This window comes from Oculina patagonica, chromosome 1 (assembly GCF_052425735.1).
Source record: "Oculina patagonica isolate OP01 chromosome 1, crgOcupat, whole genome shotgun sequence".
In the NCBI taxonomy this organism is placed as follows: domain Eukaryota; kingdom Metazoa; phylum Cnidaria; class Anthozoa; order Scleractinia; family Oculinidae; genus Oculina; species Oculina patagonica.
In genome coordinates, this window is record NC_135758.1 from 37,241,914 (window position 1) to 37,269,857 (window position 27,944).

A 27,944-nucleotide genomic window follows, 5' to 3' on the forward strand; every position below is an offset into this window, starting at 1 on the left:
TAAAAACAACGAAAACGTGGAATCACAAGAATTCAAAGTTGTCAAAGTAAGCCGAGGAACTGCGGGTCGTGATTCCAGGTCGTGCTGTTACCCTTTCAAGCGGCGAAAAACCCGTTGTCGCTATCTACTAGCGCATCTGCCAAATCTTTTGTCCTTTCCCGTTTTTGCAACATTCTTCGAACTTGAGATAGGAATGGGAAAATTTTTCTTCACTGACGTCTGGAAAACTATGCATTAGTTTGCCCGCGCAAAACACCTAAAGCAACTCGTCGAAAACCATGAACTCTGATAGTCACGCAACGGTAGCATCGCCGCGCTCCTTTAGACAACGTGTTGACAGCTATCAATATCAAAATATAAATTATAATTAATGGCAAGAAATGTTTTTTCTTCATAACTCTGTGTAGAGTGAATCTTTTTCCATAATTTTTTTTTTGAATGAAAGGTCTTAATGAGATCTATCCGAAAATACCAAAATATATTTTTCTTTGAAATGGTCAATTTTGCGGTATACTGATACCTTAGAACAGAGTATTCACAGACAGACTAAAATAGGGTTATTATCTTTTATAGTCACAAAGTACAAAGGTTGTTGACATATCAGAGAGAATTATCTCCTGACTAGAAAATTCCATCCTACAATTTCATTCGAAAACCTTGATGTCACACACGTGCATAGAACAACTTCAACACTCAATTAACTCTCCAATAATAGAAACTGTCATGCCTATAGATGAACGGTCACTCAACATGAATAACAGGTAAATTTCTAGGAAGCCATATTTGAACTGCATTCTTTCTCTGTTTTTCGTTGTTGTTTAGGGTGTTGTCTTCCGCAGTTATTTGTTTGTTTATGCGCCATAATATGGACCCAATATTTTTAGCAACTACTTTAATTCTGATAAATAAAATGCTTATTTAATTAAGCGTTTTATCTGAAAATCGCCTTGGGTAAACTGCTAAACTTAGCCACTTCTAGTACCTTCAAGACAACCCCATCTGTCAAATGAGAGCTTTCATCATTGAAAGACTGCGTTAATAGTTTTATCGCCAATTTCCTCGGTCTCCTGTGACTTCACCGGAGATATACATGTACAGACCTCTCATGCTCAACCACAAAGAACGAGAAATCTGGAGATCGAGGTAAAAAAAACGGGAGCTTTCAGTAAAAACCGGGCGATTGATCAACTGACGGACAAAACTAACTTAGACCAGGTGCTAGTCAAGACACAGTGTTTGTTTCCCATGTAAAGTACTTTAACAACACAAAAATTAACGTTATTTTCACGGCTTGCGTCTTCTATATATGACCATAGATTGTGTGTCTAGCGAACCAACAAATGAAATACCTTAACCAACTGACTACGGATTTACACAAAATTGCTGCCAGACAATCGCCTTAGTAAGCCAAAAATGGTATCATACAAGAAATTGTATCCTTACAGCTTGTGAGTGTTTATCGTGAGATTTTTGTGTCTTGTCGTAAGACCGTGAGATTGAACTAAATAATGGTGAGTCTCACGGCAAAATCGTGAGACTTGAGAGGTCTGTAATAATAAGGTAGACATGCTTATAGTTCATCTTCATAAAAAAATAAGCAGGCGGTCTTTTATACGTGTTTCTTTGTGAGATTTACCGATTTAAATATTTCACAACGAAACCACACTCCGTGTGTAAAAATTCAGTATCCCAGATTCCTGTCATTGCTCTTCAACTTTTTAACTCAGTTTAGCTAAACGCATTAAATAAGAATGAACCAGGTTAAGCAAACAAATGGCTCATCTTTTTTTTTCGCGATTAGATCGGAATATGGGGTGATTATGGGAAATATTTCCGTCCTGTTGTTTACCACAGTCTGGTCGGCGTGAAGATTTATAGCCTTAAAAATCCAAGTTCTCAAATTTCGATGTGCTTAAGACAGAACTGGACTTATACTGCCAGCCCACTTCCAGTCTGACTACGGATTTACACAAAATTGCTGCCAGACAATCGCCTTAGTAAGCCAAAAATGGTATCATACAAGAAATTGTATCCTTACAGCTTGTGAGTGTTTATCGTGAGATTTTTGTGTCTTGTCGTGAGACCGTGAGATTGAACTAAATAATGGTGAGTCTCACGGCAAAATCGTGAGACTTGAGAGGTCTGTAATAATAAGGTAGACATGCTTATAGTTCATCTTCATAAAAAAATAAGCAGGCGGTCTAATTTTCTAAACCACAGATACCACATCCGTACATTCGAGAGCTTCTAGCACATATACTTCTTTGTTTTCCACTATGTCGACCCAAGACGAAGACGGTTCTCGATGCACTTCCAATATGCGCGCGCTAAAAATTTTATACCTTGTGACTGATCCATTAGAGAAAAGCTTTATCCTCTCATGCTTTTAGACAGTTAAGTGTGCCCCCCAACAGACAGCTCGCTTATGACAGTTTAAAGGAGCTACAATCTTGGACAATTGAAATGGAAAATTAAGATCACCCCTCCTCCAATTCAACGATGGAACTGAAAATGGGGCGTTTTGATTTTAGCGCGAATTTATCCTTGATTTGGGGGGAGGGTTGGTGGTTCATTTCTCTTTTTATTCCGTTTAAGAATGTAGTTCACGGTATCAGTTTTAGGTAATTCTGTTGATTTTACCCATATATGAAACTTAAAGAACTCCCAAGAGAGAGGGGATGTTTTGGAATCACTTCTGGTCGCTTCATGCTACTGTAACAGGAGATATAAGCGCTGGCCTATTTGATGTCAATGTTTCATGAATTTGGTTCGCTACTTTGACTCCAAGGAATTGTAGTCAGTGTAAAACTCGGCAAAATTGGGTATATTTTCATACACGATCGCGTTTCATTTGGTTTAAGGTCATTGCCCTGTATTGCATTGCGCATCTTTACTACGCAGAATTTTACGCGTAATAAGCGCGCGTACATAAACAAAATGGCGGCTTTTTTCTATGTGGCTTAGTCCGCGAGAGAAGTAAATTGTCGCTTTCTCGTAAACGAGTCTGATGACCTATCAATTTTTTCACATATTTTGGGTGTAGCAATCAAATTCTTTCTGTAAAATGAAAACAGATCAATTCCTATGTTTGAAAAATAAATTATCGCTAAAAACGTGTACTTTGGCAGTACTCGCAAAGGAATTATAAAGGAATTATATGGAATATACAAGGTCTTCCTGCTCCTTAACGAATCTAGTGACCCCACTTATTTATTTCAAAATTTAAGTTCCCTAAAAGTAATAAACCAGTAGGTATGTGTTGCTTCTGTTACTGAGCTCGAACTTTATTGCTTTGCAAAAAAATTTACTTGGCAAGTGAAATCTCTTCTGCCTGGCGAAGGGGGCGGCGAAGGCGGCGACCACCCACGGCACTTTCAAAAGCTCAATGATCGGAACTTAGCTGTGCGACCGCGCATTATTAACTTGAAGGCGGATCTGGTATATTAACTCCTGGTTAATACCTAACGCGGCTTATTACACAATCGGTCTGTTTTATGTGTTTAACCTAAAACTAATGCGTAGTACACGGTGTTGAAAGATAACTATGCGCAATGAGTATATTTAGAATCTACAGGTCACGTAGTTCTTAGAAATGTGACATAGGAGTGTTTTAGCGCAATTCGGAGCATTGTAAATTGACACGTAGTTGCACAACTCCATGTAATGGCGGACATCCATGAGAGGAAAAGGACAAAGTTTAAAGCGTTGTTTTGAAACCTGTGAAGTTTTCATCACTATCTCACATCTTAATTTCGAATCATTAAACTATATATTATTATGCCCCGTAAAGAGATTTGTAGTCCCAATTCTTGAAATCAAGATTTGAGTCAACTTAATATTACTACCAAATTCGATTTCTGTTGACAATGACTTCGCTTCACGGAAAAAACCTTGAAGACCTTTGTCGTGTATGCGGCAAAAGACTACAAAAATCGAAGGGAGCGGTGAGTTCGAGGTTCCTGTATCAGAAAGGGAAGGATTTCATGGCTGATTTTTTTTTTAAATCTTCGTACAAAAGGAGGTTGTCGAAATTCACCCACGGTATTTTTAACACGGGTGTTGCGCGCATCCCGACCGAACGGTTGTTCCAGCGTCAAGGGCGACACATTACGGCGACAGTTGCATGGTTTGTTACCGTGTTTTATGCTTCTGGCTAAAATTAAGAAAGTTAGAGGACCCAAGAAGGTAAGAAAGGGAAGAAAACCGTTTTGCCCGACCCTTCAAACAGCACACAGACTACTCCTGACCATCAAGAGCCTACATGTATGACATGTATGTCGAAAGAGTCGTAACCGGTCGAAGCACCTCCTCATCCCTTGAAGCTCATGCGATCAAATGAAGTTTGAGATTCTTCTGACTATAATTCTAATGATGCCACTCTAAATATAATTACAGCGAAGCGGTTAAAACACTGAGTTATAGGTTAGGTAAAAAGCGCGGCCCATTCACAATAAACTTTGATGCATGTATCGGTTAAATCTTGTTTTATTTCTCTTAATTTCTGAATTTGTCTACCTCATCAACACAACAAGATATAAGGAGTTTGTAAAGGTCGGCATTCCCAGATGCCTCTTTCCTCCAAAATGCACATGCTGGAAGAAATTATATGCGAAAATGCTTTAAGGTGCTTTTCATTGGGCTTTTACGGCGAAGGAGGAGAAAGTATTCACCATGAATTCGCTCATCTTTCTTCAACATTTTCCCGTTTACCGGTAATAAGCAGTATAGAAGATCATCACCTTGCCGTCCACCCCAAGAACGGGAATGATTCCTGAGAAAAAGAAGCGAAACTTCAACTAAACGAGAAATCAACACGAGCAACAAATAATTAATAATTTAGAAGACAGTAAAAGGTTAAAAATTCAATAATTCATATAGGCTTAACAATGTTGTTAACGCGTTCATATGTGTATTTAAAGATCCCCGCCCCGCATTTATACTCTTTGTCGTTGATGTGAATAGAGTTTTAAATAAACTACAATAAATTTGAGCTTCCACCATACACACAACTTGTAAACAATAAATCGACTAACATATCATCTCCTCTTGATCGCTTCATTTTAGGGAGAAAATAGTTTAAACTTCTCATGGATCGATGCGGTCGGTGAAACAAGAAGCGCAATATGGCGGCGATAAGCGTTCAAATTGCCTCCCAAACAAATTATCATAGCGCGAAGAAACGAAATGGGACTAAGACACTTACTTGATATACGAAGCTTTATACCTTCCAACTTCTGTTCTCAACTGCTCGTTTCATCGGGAAAACTTCTAGAAATCCACTATAAGATTTTAAAATTTGCACCCTTACGCATCGCGCAATACCACCAAAGTGATTTTTGAGAGCCGAATAACTCAAATACGGGCGACGGAAATTGAACAACTTCGACGGCCATCACTACCTTGAACCTTCGATGATATTCTCACGTTGTTTCCCGTTCATAATAGGCTAAACGTGGCACAATACGATTGGTTTTAAAACAAAGGCTCTACCCACACCAGAACAGTAAACAAACCCGTTGTTAGGTGTTGCTAGGTTGCATCTCATTATCACAGCGCATAGCGCTGCTCATGTTTCGCGGGCTCGAAAAAAACTTAAATTCCGTCCCGAAAGCGCCGTGCACCGACTACGTACAGCCTCCAAGGCACGCCGTTTTCTTTTCGTTTGCTTCCTGCCGAACATGAATTAGACCATATTCTTACTCTTAAGCTTCGACATCTTCACTGTCTCTTTCTTTTTTTCTTTCTTTTGTTGTTTTCTTTTTGTGTCTCTTTAAGACATTTTGCGACATTTTAATCAAATTTGCCGCCGCTTTAGTGGGTTCTCGCAGGGGTTTTCTGATTGGCTGTTAAAATGCTTGTGTCATTCACCGGAAGCGATTTTTCACTTCCTTAGTAACGCGCGAAAAAATCCGTCAGTGGCATTCACTGTAATATTGCTTTAGCAATTTTTCTCGTTTTGGTATGGTTGAATCTTTTACTCAGTCCAGAACGCAAATATGACGTCATTGGGCCACGCCCATGATCACGTGTCCAATAAAGAAAAAGTCTAAATTTTTTATGTTTTGAATGTTATCAGATGTCTTCTATTAAGTTTGTCACTGATGAAAAAGATTGCAGTTTATTAACGAAAAACTATGTGAAATTTAACAAAAAGCAATTTAGCTGCGAACAAGGAAACTGGGAGGTGTCAATTCTTGCGAGCGGTTTTAATGAGAGCTGTAAAACTAATCAATATGTGAGGTTGAGCTGTAAAAGTGCGAATGTTTCCACAGTAGTTCGTTTCGGCAAAATTAGCATTTTCGCAGCTGAAAACACCTCTTGCGGAAAGCAATCAGTTTTGCAATAAGCTACAATAGAAAGCAGATTTTAAGCTAGATAAATATCTTTTCTAAAGTGTACGTGTTTCCTAAATTTTAAATTTTAAAGTTTACAACAGCGGTTAACCGAAATTATTTTAAAGGTAAAGATAAAATAAGGTTGAAACAAGGATTCTTTTTGATAAGTATGAATGACCGTTTAGCGGCTACGCAAAAGTAAATAAAACTGAAAGGTTACTTTAAAGTAATCTGTTCTCACCTAGTTGTAACGCGAGTTCACACTTAACTCATGAATGAAATCCATGTTTTCCGCAGATGAGTAGACATAATTGAAACACGAACAGGTACTAAGAAATCTATGTTTAAATACTGGGTACCCCCGTCCCATCCCAAAGAAAAAAAAATAAACATAGTCAACTTGAAAAATTCTTTATGCTAGTAACTTGTTCTTTCTGTCAATACAAATGTTCGTTCAATTTCAAGTCAGTTTGTTCTTTTACTGAACATTTATTTATTTCACAATTTTTTTTTTAATTTTCGGAAAATCGCACTTTCAAACAAATTTAGCTTGTTTAAACACTTTCTTTTGTGACCATTAAGCCGACATTATTTTTTAAAAGCGGTAACTCTTCACTCCACTCACGAAATTAAACAACCATAATGTTTCCAAAGTATATACAAATACGACTAAATAAACTTCATTAATACAACTTAAGTGCAATAACTATATAAAACCAACACTGTTCCTGTTTCTACGCATTTTCAGTTGTGGGTGAATCCAGAACAAGAGAGATGAATATCGTGGTAATCTTGTAAATAATAAAGATGGTAGATTTTAAGCTCGGTGATAAATAATGAAAATTAATTTTCAACAATGACACGAGCATGGGACAAAGAAAAAATTCTGATTCCCCGACGGGAATCGAACCCATGGCCTCCCAGATACCGGTTGGGCGCTCTAACCAACTGAGCTACGAGAGACTCGTTGTGAGCTGGGCCATTTACTAGGTTGATATGTGGTAATCTTCTGGTAATCTTGTTGCTTTCTCCGTCCGCGACTTATTTGGATTGCAGGCTACATTTCCGAAATGATCGAAAATGGCACCGCGGGAGCTCGGCGTGACGTAATCTACTAAATTTCCCTCAAATACAAAATCCAATTATTGCAGGCCCAAGAAAGGCCCGCAACCTTATCTTGACAGTGGTCCAATCTCAAAAGCGTGCAAACCCGCTCGAGTACCTCCTCTCCTTCCATGATCCCTTACAAGACAGCTCTTTTACTCTATCAAGGCCAGCACTGTCGTGTATTAAACAGTGACTGTCCTTTTAGTCTTCGCGGGAATTGAATTGTTATGAAGCTTAATATTATTTTTAAAATTCGGTAATTTTACTTCATGATCAATTGCTTATATTAATTTTGAATGTAGCTACCGTGAGGATCTTGTGAAATTTCAAGGCCCCGACAGCCTGCACAGAGAGTTTTTAAAAGCTGTTTGTCTTAGTTTATTAAGAGCTCTTAGCTCTGAACAATAGTTTCCATCGGTGGTCATGTTTGGGTTTGTCTACTGACCTTGAGTTGCGGACCCCATAAAAGTTCCGATTATAGTTTCGTGTTCTTAATCTAATAGTTTTGGTTCTTCCGAATTAGTCATTGGCCATTTACTCTTTATGTTGTTTTTTCATGTAGGTCTTTTTTAATTGTTGTTTTTAGTCTCAGAGTTGTCTCGAGTTATCCGAGGTCACCAAGACCCCAAAACATGTCCACAATTTAGCTTTATAGTTGACGAACTTTCGAGGTTGAAGTTAGCTAGTCAGACGTAGTTGATGAAGCCCCGCGAATAAAGAAGATTGTTACATATTTGTGGTCTATACATAAAAGTCCTGGTGCCTCTTGTACGGCTAGTCACCCAACATTCCAACAGAAAGCTTCACGAGAAATTAGAAAACGTCCCCAATTTGTAGACGACCTCTTAGTCCAGGAGCAAATGTCGCTGAAAAACGTTCCGTGGGAATTTCGTGAAGATTTTTGCCGACCACTGTAAAAGTGTTGTGGAGGACCTAAGGGACCCGATACAAGTTGTCGGCACTTTTGTAACCCGTGCAGACGGTTTGTTTGGGGCGTTGAAATGTGCCCTATGAGGCTCAGCATGAAAACGAGGCTCAAGCTCTTAATTGCTTCGCGCAAGTTCTAAATTGGTTGAAATATTGCTGTTTTTAGTATTTTAGGACGAAATTTTTCTAGTCCTTAAAGTTATGAGATAAAATCCTATAGCTTGCACTGATTATACTGGTCACAGGACTTAGCCATATTGAGACCCGGGGGAGGGGGCTTTTAACGCTCGCGCTGACTTTGAACGCTTATAACGTTTTCAAGATTCAACCAAACACTGCCAAACTTTGCGAGTTTATCTAAAATTTATCCGGGAATAATTCGGTAGGATAGATTGTTGTGTCAGAAACTTGACATCACCATGACAACGGCATTTTGACAGGCATGTTTTCCCAAATTTGGAATTTTTGTGTTTCTATTAATGAAAATTAACTTTAATGCAATTTTTTTAGCACAGTTTTATTGATTTTGAGTACTTTGCAGTAATACTGGGTTGTTTTTTGGCGTTTTGGAAAAATTTTGAAATCCAAGATGGCGGATCCAAGATAGCTACGTGATGTGACGTATAAGTAGTCATCCCAGTGACGTATACCAAGAGATACATGTTTCGACATACTATACATCCTATTAGTTTAGGTCCAAAAAAGCCCGATCTGAATATAATAATAGGTTAAAATATAAAACCGAGGCTTGATCCATAACTTGGTTCTGTCGGGGATCCATAGTTCTTTTTTTATAAAAAAAGCTCCCCTGACTGGCTAAGTTTGAAACAACTGATTACACGGTATTACAATTTATTTCCAATATCGAATTAAGATTCTTAGATATTAATTACTATCGAATATTGTTTTAAAACTGTTAAAACCTCGACATATTAAGTAAGTTTAGAATTAAGAATAACTGCAGCAACAGAAACCTATTGGATGTGAACTATAAGTGGTCAAAGATGCCCATTATTTTGCAAAATTTCCTAATAGAATGAAGTGCGAGTCTTTCGGCTCTGGACAGAGGGGAAAATCAATCATTTATTGAACTTTTGTTTCTTAGGTGTTTTAAAACTTGACTGCTTTTTATGTCTACGTAGTAAAAACCGGTTGAAAATAAATGGTAGAAAAAAACCCGTTGTTATTAGCTAAAGAAGCCTTGAGGTCTATAGAAAATTTTCAATAGTAACAGGGAGGTAAACAAGAACCCGCGATAGGATGGGATACCACTCTCGATCATATCAACCGTTGTATGAAGGTTGCAGGAGGACTTATTGGGATCACTCTAAACCTTAGTGCTAGAGCAGTTTTTCCTAAGGCAAAGCAAATGGCTGGGATGTCTTCACTGATGCAGCTTTTATTTCACAACGCGAAGACAGAGTTATTGATCGGTTGTTGACCACAATGCGGAACTTTGCTGACCCGTTAAAAGAAAAAATTAATGAACTTTACAATTGTAGTAAACAAAGTGGTCATGATCATGCCTGAAGCAATGAAGATTGATCTTTACCATAAAGTGACAGAGATAGGGCACTTTAGGTGTAAGATCTTTGCTAAAGACAGAATTCCCTCGAACATAGTGAACCGCTGGTCCCAGAACAAATAAACGCAAACCTCTTCCTTGGAAAGACAGCGGGAAGGTACTCAAAGTATCTTGCAATGCTAAAGTGGTCGTGTTTCAAGACTAATGATAGTATGCAAGAGCCAGACCTGAGGTTGATGTCAAGGCAGCGATAGGGCAATCTATTTTTGCACTCGACGGTATGATGCTCCATTGTTCCGCAAAGAGCTCGTTAATGGGAATTATTTACAAGCACGGAGGTGAATCGCAGCAGAGAACGAACAACGAACACGGCTACTCAGAATAACGAAGATGTCGAATATGACATAATGAATGTGGACGCGGGCCTTAACTGCAACTATAAGTCCCCGCTGTTGACGCTATGACAGAACTGTAGTACCTTGATAGGTCAGACGGTATCAAAGACTGTTCATAGTCACTGGCACTGGCCAGAACCACCGTGTAATTGAACTTGGGTCGATTGCTAGCGCTCTTGGCAGTGCTAAAATTGCAGCACTATGTGTGGCCTGCGAATACAGCCGCCTCTCATTCACCCCCGCTACTACGCAGGCTAATATAACTGGAAGTTTTTTCCTAATAGTCCTGCGTGCTGAAAAGCTTCCAGAGACACAGTTGAGGACGTAATTAATGCTTTGTGATGTCTTGGAACGACGCTGTATCCAGAATAGAAGACAGTGGCTCTAATAGAGCAGTATGCTTGCCAGACTTTTTGCTCAGAACAAGCATCTCGAATCATAATAATAAAGACCTCATGTGGTAGATGTTCAAAAAGAATCAGGCTCAATCAAACAGGCTACCACCTACGCAGAGTGCACTTTAGGAAGCAATTCTCTGTGGCGCCCAATACCAGATCATCGCTTTTAACAACGACAGAGTATACAGTCCTGTTTGCCACAGCCAGATGGTTACGGATGGAAAAAGAGGGAAGAGGAATGGACGACTGTGGCGACGCATAGAAAGTTCACCCACAAAACTTGCCACAATCTGAGAAGGGGGAATGGGACGGTCTGTAGACATGTTACATCTATTGAAAAGACGGTTTTTACTAGCGTCAGTAGACCATGCAAAGCCTTTTAATTTCGTTAAATTTCCCAACGCCGGGATATTCATTGATTCCTACTGACATAACTAGGAAACTGTATGGCGAGGGGACGGAGGCACAATGGTTACAGGGCCGTTCCAGGTTTATTGAACCACAAGAAAATGCAGGGCCTCGATTTCATGGTCACGTGATCGAGACTATCCGTATCAGTTAAGATATTCTTTTGGACATCTCAGCCAATCGAAACTGCTAATAGTTATTCTAAAATACCAATAAATACCACATTTTTGTGAAGTTCATCATTGAGCCTCGTTTTCATGCTAAGCCAAATAGGCGATGTTTTTCAATTCCCCTCCGAAGGCCTTTGCACGGGCTACAAGATTGCCGACAACATTTATCGTGTTCCTTAGGTCCCCCTTAACACTTCTAAACTAGTCGGCAAAAATCTTCACGAAATTCCCACGGGAATACCATTGCTCCCAGACTATCTAGTCACTGCACTGTAATGACGATATATTATACGAATGCTCAGCCAAACTACAGCATGAGCATTTGTAGTAGAACATTGATAGAATTCTATTTAGAGAATTAGCGTAAAAAACAAAACTAAAAAATCACACACACATTTGAACAAAAGAAATTAAAACCTTGTTTAACTTTTATTTCCTGGATTAGCGTTAATCAGCTTTCGCACAACGGGGCCCTGCTACCTTAGATAAGTAACAACGCCCACAATGATGCTAATTGGCAAAGTAAGTAAACAGTGCCCGCAAAGTAGTCTCTTGGCGAGTGAAATCTGAGTTACGCTAACTCGGCCTCGTATTTTTTCTTGGGCTTCGTTTTCGTTTAGTTTATCCTCGGTAAGAGAAATTAATCATTAGCTATGCCATGTTATTAAAAACTAGCAATGGTATATTGCAGTTCCTGAGTTTTGATTGGTTAACAGGTAATGGTATATGAGCTCATATATCATGGACCACAAAAATGGTAGGTGTATGCGTCAACGATCGAGAACATTCGGGGTCTCGGGAGCTCAAATATTGTAAATCTATGGTGTTTTTAATAAAACAATTATTCCACTCACGCTTGTTGGATATGAGATAGTTATCGCCAAGCTATCTACCATCTCATATCCAACGCGCGCTCATGGAATAATTGTTAAATATACGGTAGCCGGTCATTGCCGCATAACGCGGATTTTTTTCCGCGGAATTTTAAACAGACCTTTTAAAACATTTTTTTGAAATTTAAAACCTCGCAAGAATTAGGGTAATTTATCAGACAACAGTAGAGTGAAGCTAATTGTCGAGGGTCGATCTTTACAATCTATCGCTCTACTTTTTACAGTTGATCTCAATCTTACGTTTTTCTCTTGACAGATGTATAAATACCTTATACATGTAACACGAAATTTTTAGTTGTCGCCTTTTTTTGTCGCGCAAATTTGATGTCGGCAAGATAACGAAAGTCGAATCGAAAATTTTGTACAAAAACCTTCACCTTTACAACCTTTCAGATTATTGCGGCGAAGGTTAATGAGACTTTGATCACACACGCTGTGTTTATGCTAATTAAATCAGTGTTATTTAAAGAGAGTCTCCAGATGCTTCTCCCGGCTTGTGCAACGCGTAGCTGGCTCGCATGCCGCATTCCTCCAAATCGTCAGCTTGTCATTCTCGACCCCAGAGCTCTTCTCTTTTGCGCATGAAAGACAATAGCTCTGGGGTCGAGAATGGTCAGCTTGTTTGAATGAACTGGAGTCGTCTGAAATAGGTAACCATGGTGACGGCTTCTTTATCCGCAGGGTGGAGCCTGAGTACCATCTGGACGACGCTGAAGTCTGAACGAGCTGAACATATTCGGATATACAGCTCTAAACCGTCTACTGCGGAACGCGAAAAGAAAGGGATTTAGCGCCGAATTGAGATAACCGAACATCAGCAGTAGAACTCTGACTTCGTCCGGGATGTTTAACCCACAAGGCTCACAAACTACAGCGACAATGCTGACTGAGGAGAATGGGACCCAGCAGAAGAAGAAAGCCCCTACAAACATCGTGGTAGTTTTAACTGCTTGGACGTTTCTGAAATAAACTTTTCGTTCTTTTGTGGAAGGCTCGTTCTCATTTCTTTGGAAGGACTTAAGTTGCGCACACACCATACGATAAATCTTGACATGAATGCCACAGGCCATTAGCAGTGGTAAAATAAAATTCAGGGAAGAACTTAGCGTCAAATAAGTCGGCGTGAAAGGAAAATAACAGACGCTGTTGTAGACGAACTTGTCGTGTGTTCGCCAGCCCATGATGGGAAGTAAAGCGAACAGCAAACTGTATAGCCAGATTATGAAACTGATAATCAAAGCTCTGTTTCGAGTCATGAATCCGCAGCGGCGAAAGCGATTCAGAGGATCACTGAGGCTCTTGTATCGATCAACGCTGACAGCCAAAAGGGTCAAAATCGAGGTGGGTACAGTGATGAGGTACACGGTAATCCAGGCCTTGCACATGACTTCTCCATGTTTCCAGACCCCTCCTAGAAAAAGTCCCTCTATGTCAAATGGCACTGCGATGGTGACTGTCAGAAGATCCGAGAATGCCAGTGAAAAAATAAAGAGGTTTGTTGGAATTTTGCGAAGGTTCTTGTTGGCGAGTATAGCGTAACAGACCATGAGGTTTCCAACGATAGCCACTGCTACGATTAATATGTGACATGTCGCGACTGGATACACGAAGCTTGTTGAGAGGGAGAAAGGTCCTGTAGCGCTTGAGTTAGGCTCAGAAGTATTGTTCATCTTTATAGCCGCTTTTTCCTTTCAAGTCTCTGTAGGTTTAAAAAAATGTTCCTACACGAACAAAGTTTTCTTCTCTTTGCTCTGATTTCAGCCTCAATATAGCAGAAATGCAATCTCCTTCTGCAGTTGTGCCTTGCAAAGTTGCCGAAGAGGGTGAGCGACGCGTCCTAGTCAATCAAAGTATGAAAGCCTAATTCAGTGTACTGAAACTCGCCAAGCCAATCATGAAATTGACTTGTTGCGTTTTTTACCGGACAATTAAATCTGTCATGGGTACATCGGGGCGTGCGACCTTTAAAGTCTGTTCATCACGTAACTTTTTTTTGACAACGCCGTTCACGCATGAATCTTTTCAACACGGATTGAAATTGCTTTGTACGTGTTCCTTTGTGAGATTTACCGATTTAAATATTTCATAACGAAACGACGCTCCGTGTGTAAAAATTCAGTACATGTATCCCAGATTCCTGTCATTGCTCTTCAACTTTTTAACTCAGTTTAGCTAAACGCATTAAATAAGAATGAACCAGGTTGAGCAAACGAATGGCCCATCTGTTTTTTCGCGATTAGATCGGAATTTGGGGTGATTATGGGAAATATTTCCGTCCTGTTGTTTACCACAGTCTGGTCGGCGTAAAGATCAGTATAGCCTTAAAAATCCGAGTTCTCGAATTTCGATTTGCTTAAGAGAGAACTGGACTTGTACTGGCCAGCCCACTTCCAGTGGCGCCGGCGTGCTAGAGTTAAACAGAGCATTCACAGACAGACTAAAATAGGGTTATTATCTTTTATAGCCACAAAGTAAAAAAAGTTGTTGACATATCAGATAGAATTATCTCCTGACTAGAAAATTCCATCCTACAATTTCATTCGAAAACCCAGATGTCACACACGTGCCTAGCATGGAACTCCTTGAACACGCAATTAACTCTGCAATAATAGAAACTGTCATGCCTATAGATGAACGGTCACTCAACATGAATAACAGGTAAATTTCTGGAAAGCCAAGCGTATATTTGAACTGCATTCTTTCTCTGTTTTTCGTTGTTGTTTTAGGGTGTTGTCTTCCGCAGTTATTTTGTTTGTTTATGCGCCATAACATGGACCCAATATTTTTAGCAACTTCTTTAATTCTGATAAATAAAATGCTTATTTAATTAAGCGTTTTATCTGAAAATCGCCTTGGGTAAACTGCTAAATTTAGCCACTTCTAGTACCTTCAAGACAACCCCATCTGTCAAATGAGAGCTTTCATCATTGTCTCCTGTGATGCTCAAATGTAGTTAGTGACTTCACCGGAGATATACATGTACAGACCTCTCATGCTCAACCACAAAAAACGATAAATCTGGAGATCGAGGTAAAAAAAACGGGAGCTTTCAGTATAAACCGGGCGATTGATCAACTGACGGATAAAAATAACTTAGACCAGGTGCTAGTCAAGACACAGTGTTTGTTTCCCATGTAAAGTACTTTAACAACACAAAAATTACAGTAACGTTATTTTCACGGCTTGCGTCTTCTATATATGACGATAGATTGTGTGTCTAGCGAACCAACAAATGAAATACCTTAACCGACTGCCTACGGATTTACACAAAATTGCTGCAAGACAATCGCCTTAGTAAGCCAAAATGACATTATACATGGAAAATATAGCTTACAGCTTGTGACTGTTTACCGAGAGGTTTTTGTGTTTCATCGTGAGACCGTGAGATTGAACTAAATAATAAGGGAATAAAATGCCTTTTTGAGGGAATATTGTTTATTTGCGCCCGCGTAGTGTCATTTGTGACCCGAGCGCGAAGCGCAAGGGCCACAAATGACACTACAAGGGTGCAAATAAACAATATTCCCGAAAAAAAGGCATTTTATTATCATTATTATCAATAAACAAGGCCAAATGATATTAAGAAAACTGACAAATTTAATGAGGCTTTTAATAAATAAACAATTTGCTCTGAATAAGTTGACTCAATACTTCAAATAAACTCAAATTTATCTAACTGCCGGCGCAAGTTAACTTCGAATTCAATCCAATAAATTAGCTGTGTTTGAAAGAAAATAGGCTGAAAACAGCTAAACGTCTCGAGAAAAATCCAGTTATAGACAATAGAAGATACAAAGATGGAAAATACAAGGATAACCACTTAGTCAGTACACGTTTCTAATCACTGTCACTTTCGATTACTACTCGGCGCCGTTTTACGGTTTCGCTTTCTGTTGAATGAGAAGGACCTGCACTCTGATAAATGTTTAAAGTTCCGATTTGAATGTGCTGTGTGCAGTTTGGATATGGCTGGGCTAGCGAGAGAAACTGACCCTGCAGTGACTGAGAAACTGAAGTGATTGCACTAGCACCGGCGATGTTGCTGCTTTCGGAATTTGTTATTGAGCGGTGCGACTCTTGGGAGGTTTCTGAGGCCGAATGTCCGTCAAACGCTTCTTGCAAGAGCCTGGAGCAATGCCTTTTTTGTGCACTTGAAGTTTGAGAAATGTAGTGAGTCAAGCTTCTTTCATCTTTGTGTTTAGTGATCTCGCAAATCTGTTTGGCGTCGACGCCGCGCTGAAACAGAGATGTGACTGTGGAGGCACGAATGCAATGATTCGTGTATTTTTCTGACAATTCGGCTTTCAAGGAAATGTTTTCCATGAGTTTGGCGATCTTGTTTTTGCCAAGAGGCTCATTTCGAAACCATAGTGATCCCTCTTTCCTGAAGTGCTTGTTAGGTGTTTGAAACAGAGCCTGACATGTAAAACTCGAAAGAACCAACGGGATCAACGGGATCAACGGGATCAAGCGGCGACGAGTTTTCGTACATACGCACATCGGAATAACTTTGGTCTTTTTGCTTTGACCCTCCTTGATAGTTCTTTGTTTGTTCAGTTTGCTTTTCAGTTACATACCGTGCTCCTGAGTCATCTTTTTTTATGCCGAACGACTGCTTGGTGAGCTCACGCCAACCTTCTCTACCACGGCGTCCAAAATAGAAGCAGATGGAAAACCACACAAACTCTAGAAGTCGCTCTGGATCCGTCCAATCACTGTTTGCACCTAAACCTCCAGAAAAATATTCTCGTAGCTTCGTCATATCTCCAGCTGCTATAGACGATTTATGCATGGGTTTAGGATTCATTTCTTTCGTGTACAGTTTGCATTTTGCTTCGAACATCTTGTTCGCAGGAAGAAATTCTTTGTCTTGTAAAATTTTTCTAGTCCTGCTGAATAGGGCTGAAGTTAATTGTCGATGAATCGCTACTCGGATGCCAGTAAGGGTACTAGGGGTTAACGGTTGGCCCTTCTCCGACTTAACCTTCGCATAAAATTTCCTCAATACTTCATTGAGGTCCGCCGAAGTAACGGAATTCAGATCGACGTTGAGCTGTCGTTTCTCGCACCATTTCTCGAATTTCCTTATACCCCAAGAAGTGGCTCTTTTGGTATTTTCGGCCTGAGCTCGTGCTTCGATTTTATCCAATTCTTCCGTTCTCAGATCTGAGTTTTGACTAGAATCTTTGAATTCTTCCATTTTCGAAAGCTTTGACCTTTCTTCCACTTTCAGTTGATCAAAAAATTTTGTGCTTCAAACTGAACTTGCCGAATGGTTTTCCCGCGTCGGCGACGCTGATTGGTTAAAATTAATCGGATGATGAACCGAGAACCAATCAGCTGCAGGGCCGTTAATGCATTAACGGCCCGCCAGGGGTCATTTGCGGCCCGCAAAGTGCGTGTTTTTAATAGGGCGGTTTTCAATTTGGCCGCGTATTGATAATAATGGTGAGTCTCACGGCAAAATCGTGAGACTTGAGAGGTCTGTAATAATAAGGTAGACTTAAAAGGATTTACCTAGCTTACTTGTATGAAATCCGTTTTAAGTAGTGGTCTCAACCATCTTACAGTGCGACGCGCCTTACCGTGGCCACCCAACAAACTTTTTTACAAGTGTTATCTTGTAATATTTCGCGTTTTCACTACGTGTCGTTGATAAATACGATGCAACAAGTATTCATTACTGAGATCGTATTCAACTTTGCAAGGAGGCGTGCTTGGCAATAATAATATTACCAAATTATACTTGTAAAAAGTTTGTTGGGTGGCCACGGTAAGCGCGTCGCACTGTAAACCAATGATGCTTATAGTTCATCTTCACAAAAATAAGCAGGCGGTATAATTTTCTAATGCATCAGTCAATTGAAACCCCGGCCCCCCGACCCCCGGGACTTACCGGGGAATTTAACATTTACCAAGTGATAAAACCCGGCTTATTTCCCCGCCCTAGGGGCCTAGACGTCTGTTAAAAGCCCCGCATAGAGGGGGCATCCGAATCGACTTTCAGGAAAAAAAACGGACAAAAATCTTGATTTCGTTGCAGTAACTAACAGGTTTTTAAGAGAGATGCTCAGTGTGGTCTTTCAAGAAAGCTCGTTCTAATTCAATGGAAAAGATTATCTTTTACTGATAAGCACATCAAACAGCCATGGGCACGACAATCGCGCAGTTTCTGCTGTCATGTCAAGGCCAAAATAGAAAACAAAATAGAATAAGGCTATCCTTTGGAAACGATTTATTGTCGACGTCTTTTAAACTCATGTGGGACACAAGAAGAGACAAAATAGAAGAATTTCATCTTAAGGTAAACAGCTTTCACCCTACGATATAATTCACGGCTGAAATCTCAGAAACAGAAACTACTTTCTTGGAGACGATAGTGTACAAAGGTGGCAGATTCCAAGTACAATCAGTCTATTTTTATCGTGCAAACACATTAAATGCAAACCCAGGCGTCGCTAAAGGCTTTATCAAGGAAGAAGCGTGGAGACTTTTAAGAACGGATTCCTCAGAACGAACATTTTGAGAAAAGCATTTAGTCCTTTATGTTAAATCCCGGCTGCCGTCCCCGGATCAGGTGATCGCGTGCTGTTAAATCACCGCTCCACGGCCCCGCTCTACTGACATTTTGTTAAAACCACCGACCACCGGAGCCAACGCGCCGTTAAAAGTGCGTTAAATCCCGGCTTTGGACGCGTTAAATCCCCGCTAAGTCCCGGGGGTCGGGGGGCCGGGGTTTCAATTGACTGATGCATTAAACCACAGATACCACATCATACATACATTTTTATATTTTCCCTCTTTCTTGTATATTATAATTTGATTGTTGTATTGTAAGCTGATGAATTTGACCGTGTTTTAAATAAAGATTATCCATCCATCCATCCGTATATTTGAGAGCTGCTTCCCACTATGACGACCCAGGAGGAAGTCGGTTCTCGACGCACTTCCAATATGCGCGCGCTAAAATTCATTTATTTCATAGGTACTGAGATTTATATCATAGATACTGAGATTTTCTCACGAAAAAACGATTGCGTACAAATTAGTCGAGTTGGAAGGTGGGGTTCCCATGCACCCATATGATGTATTTTTCTAACTTACATTTTTGTAATCCTTAGGACGTCTAGTTAACGAATTTGTATGTTCCCATCTCGAAATATTGTCCCAAGGCCTCGTTTTGGTGGCCTACATGTTGGCGCTCATGGCGGCCATCTTGGATTTTTGACAAAATTCTATAATAAACTGTCACTTTTGATTTGGACATCAAAAGAGGCAAGCAAGCTTTATTTCATTACTTTTGCTATAGAAAAGAAATTTTCCAGCTTCCCATCTTCAAATAATGTCCCAGTGCCACGTTTTGGATACCTTCATGGCGGCCATTTTGGCGGCCATCTTGGATTCTTCACAAAAGTCTATAATGGACCGTCACTTTCAAACTAGACATCAAACAGAGCATTTTTTCTACGAAGAAACAATTGGCAGTGTTATTTTCCGGGATTTAGCTCCCTAATACAATTTTAATAGTTTGAACTCGAGATACATAAAAAATGCTGATAATTTACAATTGAAATCCTTGCAGCTTCTAAGGACGATTTGAGGTCATTTGCATTCATATTTTCCAAAATGAAAAACCCTCTAGAGTTTGAAATTTCAAGATTCAAAAAAGGTTACAACCGCCAGACATCCCCGGTTTTAATGGGGATGGACAAGATGTTCTACTGAATTAGGGAGTAAGCTGCTCTTCTTTGTTAAATGTTAATGGCATTCAGCATCGCAACTTTACACCACTCAGTAATGTCAAGAGAAAATGTCACTGAGAAGCTGTCTTAATTGACACAAGCGACTTGCTGGTGCAAAAAATTTATTTGGCAGCAATAGGCTATCACCGGGGCTGTTACCAAATGCTTGCCAAACACCATGATCAACTGAAGTGCAGCATAACACCAAATGATACTGCTGTAAGACCCCCTTCACTTTTAAATCATCACCCATATCTTCTTTGTGGCTGTTTCCTCCAGAATAAATTTTCTGTGAAAGGTTTGACCTTAAATCGTGTAGAAAAACAGAGCAACTCATCATGTTCCCAATGTTCAATGACAAGGACGAAGCTCTAAAGAAGTCCACCTGAGAACAGATAGAACCTCGAGCACTTGAGCTAAGTAATAGCCGCCAAGATTGCAAGGTGCAAGACGAAAACCTGTTTGTGATGGAGGCCTAGTTCCACCCATCCTGTCGCAAATCATCTAACCAATTTCCTGCGTGATACAGATCGTAAGGTGTCTGTGCATCTGAAGGCGTTCACTGCTGTCCTTGATTGCGTTATTGGGCAGAAGGAAGACAGGTTGCTTACATCTTTGTCTTTTCCATATTCAAGAGTTGCAGATAATTGGCTTCGCTAATGCAGTGTACAGAAGTGAGATTTTGAAAGAACTTGAACGACTGGAGAGCCATGACATTTTTTATTCAAGAGTTGATCACCGTTGCCAAGGTCAATCCAGATGACAGATTGTATCATACTTCTGGTCTACAGCGTCTACAGCGCCAGCATTACTGTTGCAATTCAGTATAGCCTACACATATAAACTCAGTCAGGATAAAAAGACAAGTAAAAGGACTTCGCTCTGCTCCATCACAGCTCAATCCAACAGGTGCTAGAGGCTACTACCACTTCCGTGGCCTCCAGTCGACGAGCTTGAAGGCAAATGATTGGATGAGCCACTCCCTTCCGTCCGACCTTGTGAATTTTTTCTGAGCTTTGTCGTCTCTGGTAATTCAGGTGTAGAGTGGCGTGAGAAAGACTGTATGTATCGTTCTTTGTTTTGACCAGGCATTCTATTACGTGCTCAGCTATTACTATCAGCTCATTTAACTTTCTGTGGTAGTTTTACATCATGCTTGTCGCTATTTTTGCCCTTTCAGTATATTTTCCATGCTGAAACGAATGTAGAGTGGAAGTTTTCAAAACACATCCTCCTTTGTGCAACTGTACGAGACCCATCTCGCAGTAATCAACTTACCACCATACTTTGGAAATTTGAGCACTGTGAGACTTATTACTTCGGCTGAGAACTTTAAACAGCAAGGCCCTAGATGAAGTTTCCACTTCCCTCACTTCCCAGATTATTACTGGAAAATGCAACAAAGTGTTCACTTTGAATTGGAAAATATGAACAAAAAAAAAACATCAAACATCCATCGCCTAAATTTTGCGAATAGCACCAGTAGGATCATGATACAAACAGTATCGTACCCTCTAAACGGAGCACAACAAGCTCCCAAATGTTGATACTCTAGAACACTTGGCTCCTATCCACGTCTACAGTCGAGTTGGGACCAAATTTCCTTAAGGGAGCTGTGCTTGCTCCACCCACCATAAACAGTGAACATTTCACTTCCATCAACCAGCTCTTTACAGAGTTCTCAGTGATAAAGAAGCTGCTGCATGAGGTGGTAAGAGAACGCCAACAGGTAGGTCGGCCAGGCGTATGTGCAGAACACCTTCGATCTTGGTGGCTGGATAATTGCCTTTCCCCTGATCTGGAAATTTTCAGATGAGTACAAGAACCATTATATCTTGAGTCATTCCAGGGCCATTCCAAATAGAAATGAATTATATCCATATGGGCATGGTGACATGTAAACAAATGCAGGGGCTCAGACTACGCTGAAATCTTAATTGAGGCTCAGCTTGACACCACTGGTTTCCTGAGTTGTTTTAGTGAAAGGCATATGCTAAAGCCCTATTCTGCCCGAAAACATTGAAGCCATCATGACAGCCATATCATCCATGCAGAAAACATATCAAACGCTCTCAATTTATTCTTTATAGCAAAATATTGTAAAGAAGGGTTTGTTTTTTCTTTTCGGTTTTCCAGTCCTATGAAAATAACACTCTCAATTTATTCTTCGTAGGGAAAATGCTCTGTTTGATGTCTAGTTTAAAAGCAATATTGTCGATTGAAGACTTTTGTCAAAAATCCAAGATGGCCGACAAAATGGCTGCCATGAAGGCTACTAAAACGGGACCTAGGGTCATTATATGGTGACGAGAAGCTCTCCATATATTTTGTATAGCAAAATATACTGAAATAAAGGTTTTTTTCCTCTTTTGATGTCCAGTTCAAAAGTGATGTTGATTGTAGAATTTTGTCAAAAATTCAAGATCGCCGCCAAGATGGCCGCCATGAGGGTTACCATCTGGGCCCCAAAAACGAGGCCTTGGGACAACATTTGGCGATGGGAACATACAAATTCGTTCACTAGACGTCCTCATGATTACAAAAATGTAAGTTAGAAAAATACATCATATGGGTGCATGGGAACCCCACCTTCCTACTAGACTAAATGATACGTAAAATGCATTAGCCAATAGGAAAGGCAAACGATGAAAACTCACTAGTGAAAAAACGTCGTTCGTCCAATCACAATCGCGAACGACGAAAAACAACTTGTGAACAACACCGTATCGCCATTTTGATTCTCGTCGTAAACACCGGCGACATGGCAGAGACACGTTCAAGGTTTGTTTGTGTCTTTAACGGCTCCACTGACTCGTTTATATTGCAGAACAGGAAAACCAAAACACTAAAAAGAAAACGAAACAAGACGGCCTTGTTGTCACAACGTTTCTTCAAACAAAAAGATAAACACGAAGCGAGATAACCGAAATTCCTCCTGCCGAGTTGAATAAACCTTTGAGTAAATTCGCACAAAGGAAGGACAAGAATACGGGCCGTCTTCACTCCGAGGGATTGTAGCGAGTTTTGATTCAGATGATGACTATAAGACACTGCAGGTTTGTCCTTGGTTTTGGCAGACTGTTTTCTTAATTTAATTTGGTAAAAGTTCGCTCGAGTTCGCGTTGAGTTATTCAGCGTTTAGCGCTGTTTTGTTCTGTTAAAACATTGAACTGGAACTTGCAAGTTTTGTACAAGTCTTAGTCACGTTTTCTATCAAAAGTTGTTTCTGTAAAAGTTGTGAGAGTATAAAACTGACGTCTCATTTCTTGTGCTACTTCATTCAGTAAAGATGTGATTTTGAAAGACAAACATGTTTTAGCTATTTTAGTTTATGGCAGATGAATGGGTTTCCTAAACACGCGCGTAACTGATAAAAAGTCGAGCGATTTAATTTGCTTTTCAAAAACCTCAGTATCTATAAAATAAAACAAATTACACCATGGAAAATGCTTTGTACGATTTTTTTTCACTCGTAAAGTTGTATCAGAAAACTCACTCGTTCGCTACGCTCACTCGTTCGTTTTCTGATACTACTCAACTCGTGAATAAAAATCGTACGCGCGCATTTTCCATGGAGTAATCTCTATTTACTCACGAAAATCGTAGGGAGTAAAAATCGTACTGATTCAGATCTTAGCCAATCAGGAGCACGAACGACAAAATTTCACTGTGAAAAAATATCGTTCGTCCAATGAGCAACGCGAGCGACGAATTTTCACTGGTGATGAATGAACGTATTGAAGGAAACGTCATCACACAGCTGTTGCCGACAAGAAAACCCGCGCTTTGAAAAATGGCCGAGGGAAGGTTTGCTTCTGTTTCTTCAGTTGAAGAATTTATTTTAGAACAGGAAAACAAAAACACCGCTCAAAAAACTGAACGAGATGTAAAATTGCTTGAAAGATTTTTGATAACGAAGACAGAAAAATAGAAGATATTCCGGCTGTTGAGCTGAATGAATACATCAGCCAATTCATCATTGCCGTCCGCACCAAAGATGGAAATAAATACGAGCGGCCGACTTCTCTTCGAAGTTTAGTGGCTAGCTTCGAAAGACATCTGAAGAAAAAGAGCTATTCTGTAAGCATAATCAACGACTTGGTGTTTGAGAAAACCAGGAAAGTTCTGCAGTCTAAACAAAAGCAGCTAAAAAAGCAAGGAAAAGGAAATAAACCAAAAGCGTCGGTAGCTTTGACAAGCGAAGAGTTGAAAATATTGTGCGAGAAGGGTTTCCTCGGTATGTGTAGTCCCGAGGCACTTCTAAACACGCTCTGGCTAAACAACACTCTTCACTTCGGACTCCGTGGGTGCCAAGAACATCGTGATATGTGCTGGGGAGTAAGCTACTGAAAACGGCAAGCGGAGTCAATTACTTGGAGTTCAATGAAAGACAAACAAATAAGACTTACTAGAACGGGATCAGACTGTAGCCGGATGTCAGAACCGTACCGCCGAAAATGTTTGCGACCGACGGAAAATAAATTGACTGAAATAAATTGTGATTTATCTTCTTGACTTAACTTTGTTATTGATGGCTTCCTTTATTAACAGACATTTGACTTAATTAAAAAATTTTGAATGCTGCAGATCTTTGACTCAGTTGTTGAGCACTTGAATGGTTTTACAGTGTCATTTATTTTTGGGACTCTGTTATTTTTGCAAATAAATTTGTCTACTCAGTAGCACGGAAAAGAAAATCTCAGTACCTATGAAATAAACATATTACAGCATGGAAAATGCTTTGTACGATTTTTATTCACTCGTTAATTCGTATCAGAAAACTCACTCGTTCGCTACGCTCACTCGTTCGTTTTCTGACACTACTCAACTCGTGAACAAAAATCGTACGCGCGCATTTTCCATGAAGTAATCTCTATATCCTCCCATGCTTTTAGACAGTTAAGTGTGCCCCAACAGACAGCTCGCTTATGACAGTTTAAAGGAGCTACAATCTTGGACAATTGAAATGGAAAATGAAGATCACCCCTCCTCCAATTCAACGATGGAACTGAAAATTGGGCGTTTTGATTTTAGCGCGAATTTATCCTTGATTTGGGGGGAGGGTTGGTGGTTCATTTCTCTTTTTATTCCGTTTAAGAATGTAGTTCACGGTATCAGTTTTAGGTAATTCTGTTGATATATATGAAACTAAATGAACTCCCAAGAGAGAGGGGATGTTTTGGAATCACTTCTGGTCGCTTCATGCTACTGTAACAGGAGATATAAGCGCTGGCCTATTTGATGTCAATGTTTCATGAATTTGGTTCGCTACTTTGACTCCAAGGAATTGTAGTCAGTGTAAAACTCGGCAAAATTGGGTATATTTTCATACACGATCGCGTTTCATTTGGTTTAAGGTCATTGCCCTGTATTGCATTGCGCATCCTTACTACACAGAATTTTACGCGTAATAAGCGCGCGTACATAAACAAAATGGCGGCTTTTTTCTATGTGGCTTAGTCCGCGAGAGAAATTAATTGTCGCTTTCTCGTAAACGAGTCTGGTGACCTATCAATTTTTTCACATACTTTGGGTGTAGCGATCAAATTCTTTCTGTAAAATGAAAACAGATCAATTCCTATGTTTGAAAAATAAATTATCGCTAAAAACGTGTACTTTGGCAGTACTCGCAAAGGAATTATATATGGAATATACAAGGTCTTCCTGCTCCTTAACGAATCTAGTGACCCCACTTTTTTATTTCAAAATTTAAATGTCTTGCTACTATTATTGAGCTCGAACTTTTTTGCTCTGCCAATAAATTTACTTGGCAATTGAAATCTCTTCTGCCTGGCGAAGGCGGCGACCACCGACTACGTACAGCCTCCAAGGCACGCCGTTTTCTTTTCGTTTGCTCCCTGCCGAACATGAATTAGACCATATTCTTACTCTTCGACATCTTTACTGTCTCTTTCTTTTTTTCTTTCTTTTGTTGTTTTCTTTTTGTGTCTCTTTTGCTTATATTTTTGCAACACTAAATTAAGACAATTTGCGACATTTTAATCAAATTTGCCGCCGTTTTTGTGGGTTCTCGCAGGGGTTTTCTGATTGGCTGTTAAATTGCTTGTGTCATTCACCGGAAGCGATTTTTCACTTCATTAGCAACGCGCGAAAAAATCCGTCAGTGGCATTCACTGTAATATTGCTTTAGCAATTTTTCTCGTTTTAATTTGGTATGGTTGAATCGGGTCTCTGTAAACCGGATGGCGGCGGATGGCGGATGGCGGATGATAAAAGGCGGATAAGAAGAGGCGGATGACAAAATGCGGATACCAAAAAAAAAAAATAAATAAAATAAAGAAAGAACTTTTTTAATATATCAATAACTTAATCAATTAAATAATTTAATTGATAAATTAATTAATAAATTGAGAAGTAAATATTAGCACATTCAGTCCAGGAGATGTCTGACAAGACAAAAGAAACAGAGATAAAAACTTTTTTCGAAAAAAAAAAAACCTTGACTTTCCTTTATCATCGGACTCCGGGGTGTTACTAAACTGAGGATCAGCGCAGTATTGTTTGTGAATGGTTGCTCGACTTTATCATATGAAACTGGACAGAAAAACAAACAAACAGTAAATATATCTCAGACAATAAAGGGTTCCTATATATCTCTTCTTAATCCTTCGAGGTCGATCTCGAGCCGGGATTTCAAGATAGGATATCGAGTGAGGATTTCGTTAATTTAAAGAAGACTTTCTCGCCCCGCTCGAGACAATGAAACGTACAAAGCCGAAGTCAACGAAGCCGCAAGAATGAATGGGAGGTGTCAATTCTTGCGAGCGGTTTTAATGAGAGCTGTAAAACTAATCAATATGTGAGGTTGAGCTGTAAAAGTGCGAATGTTTCCCAACTTAATAACAGTAGTTCGTTTCGGCAAAATTATCATTTTCGCAGCTGAAAACACCTCTTGCGGAAAGCAATCAGTTTTGCAATAAGCTACAATAGAAAGCAGATTTTAAGCTAGATAAATATCTTTTCTAAAGTGTACGTGTTTCCTAAATTTTAAAGTTTACAACAGCGGTTAACCGAAATTATTTTAAAGGTAAAGATAAAATAAGGTTGAAACAAGGATTCTTTTTGATAAGTATGAGTGACCGTTTAGCGGCTACGCAAAAGTAAATAAAACTGAAAGGTTACTTTAAAGTAATCTGTTCTCACCTAGTTGTAACGCGAGTTCACACTTAACTCATGAATGAAATCCATGTTTTCCGCAGATGAGTAGATATAATTGAAACACGAGCAGGTACTAAGAAATCTATGTTTAAATACTGGGTACTCCCGTCCCATCCCAAATAAAAAAAATAAACATAGTCAACTTGAAAAATTCTTTATGCAAGTAACTTTGTTCTCTCTGGCAATTATACTAAAATGTTCGTTCAATTTCAAGTCAGTTTGTTCTTTTACTGAACATTTATTTATTGCACAATTTTTTTTTTTTTAATTTTCGGAAAATCGCACTTTCAAACAAATTTATCTTGTTTAAACACTTTCTTTTGTGACCATTAAGCCGACATTATTTTTTTTAAAGCGGTACTCTTTACTCCACTCACGAAATTAAACAACCTTTATGGCTCTGAAGTATATACAAATACGACTAAATAAACTTCATTAATACAACTTGAGTGCAATAACTATATAAAACCAACGCTGTTGCTGTTTAATTTCTACGCATTTTCAGTTGTGGGTGAATCCAGAACAAGGAAGATGAATATCGTGGCAATCTTGTTGCTTTCTCCGTCCGCGACTTATTTGACAAGCAGGCAATAAGCCCTATTATTACACGACTAAGGCGGTCCGAGGGCCAATAACTAAATCAGCCAATCAGATTACTTTATTTCCGGTCCCGCGAGGGCCGATATTTTCCAAGTATCGGACCGGGTTTTGTCCCTGATGATCCCGCGCTAATTCCCGGGCGATTAAGCGCAAGATTTTTGCTTTGAAAATGAAATGACCCGGCTTACACAGAAATAATTATAACTTTTTTAGCGCGCGTAAAAGTTTTGCCGCACATTGTTTTCCACGACATCTACTAGGTAGT

The 27,944-nt window shown here is 39.6% G+C and overlaps 1 protein-coding gene, 1 long non-coding RNA gene and 1 pseudogene across 2 annotated transcripts; 1 reads left to right on the top strand and 2 right to left on the bottom strand.

Annotated features, from left to right (window-relative positions):
* Positions 1 to 4,469: 4,469 nt before the first annotated feature.
* Positions 4,470 to 5,612, bottom strand: LOC144650458 (uncharacterized). The gene is made up of 2 exons (XR_013570110.1): positions 5,204 to 5,612; positions 4,470 to 4,771 (listed from the first exon to the last, which is right to left on the bottom strand). It is a non-coding gene; the product is annotated as an uncharacterized LOC144650458 (long non-coding RNA).
* Positions 5,613 to 11,660: 6,048 nt separating this feature from the next.
* Positions 11,661 to 14,550, bottom strand: LOC144667177 (octopamine receptor beta-2R-like). The gene has a single exon (XM_078528582.1). It carries the CDS (start codon positions 13,826 to 13,828, stop codon positions 12,830 to 12,832), a length of 999 nt encoding a protein of 332 aa, XP_078384708.1. The 5' UTR covers positions 13,829 to 14,550; the 3' UTR covers positions 11,661 to 12,829.
* Positions 14,551 to 22,553: 8,003 nt separating this feature from the next.
* Positions 22,554 to 24,415, top strand: LOC144650463 (uncharacterized protein KIAA1958-like; annotated as a pseudogene).
* The last annotated feature ends 3,529 nt before the right edge of the window (positions 24,416 to 27,944 follow it).

Bases quoted from the DNA above. Each gene is read 5' to 3' on its own strand.
- LOC144667177 (XM_078528582.1), bottom strand. From the start codon at position 13,828: ATGAACAATACTTCTGAGCCTAACTCAAGCGCTACAGGACCTTTCTCC.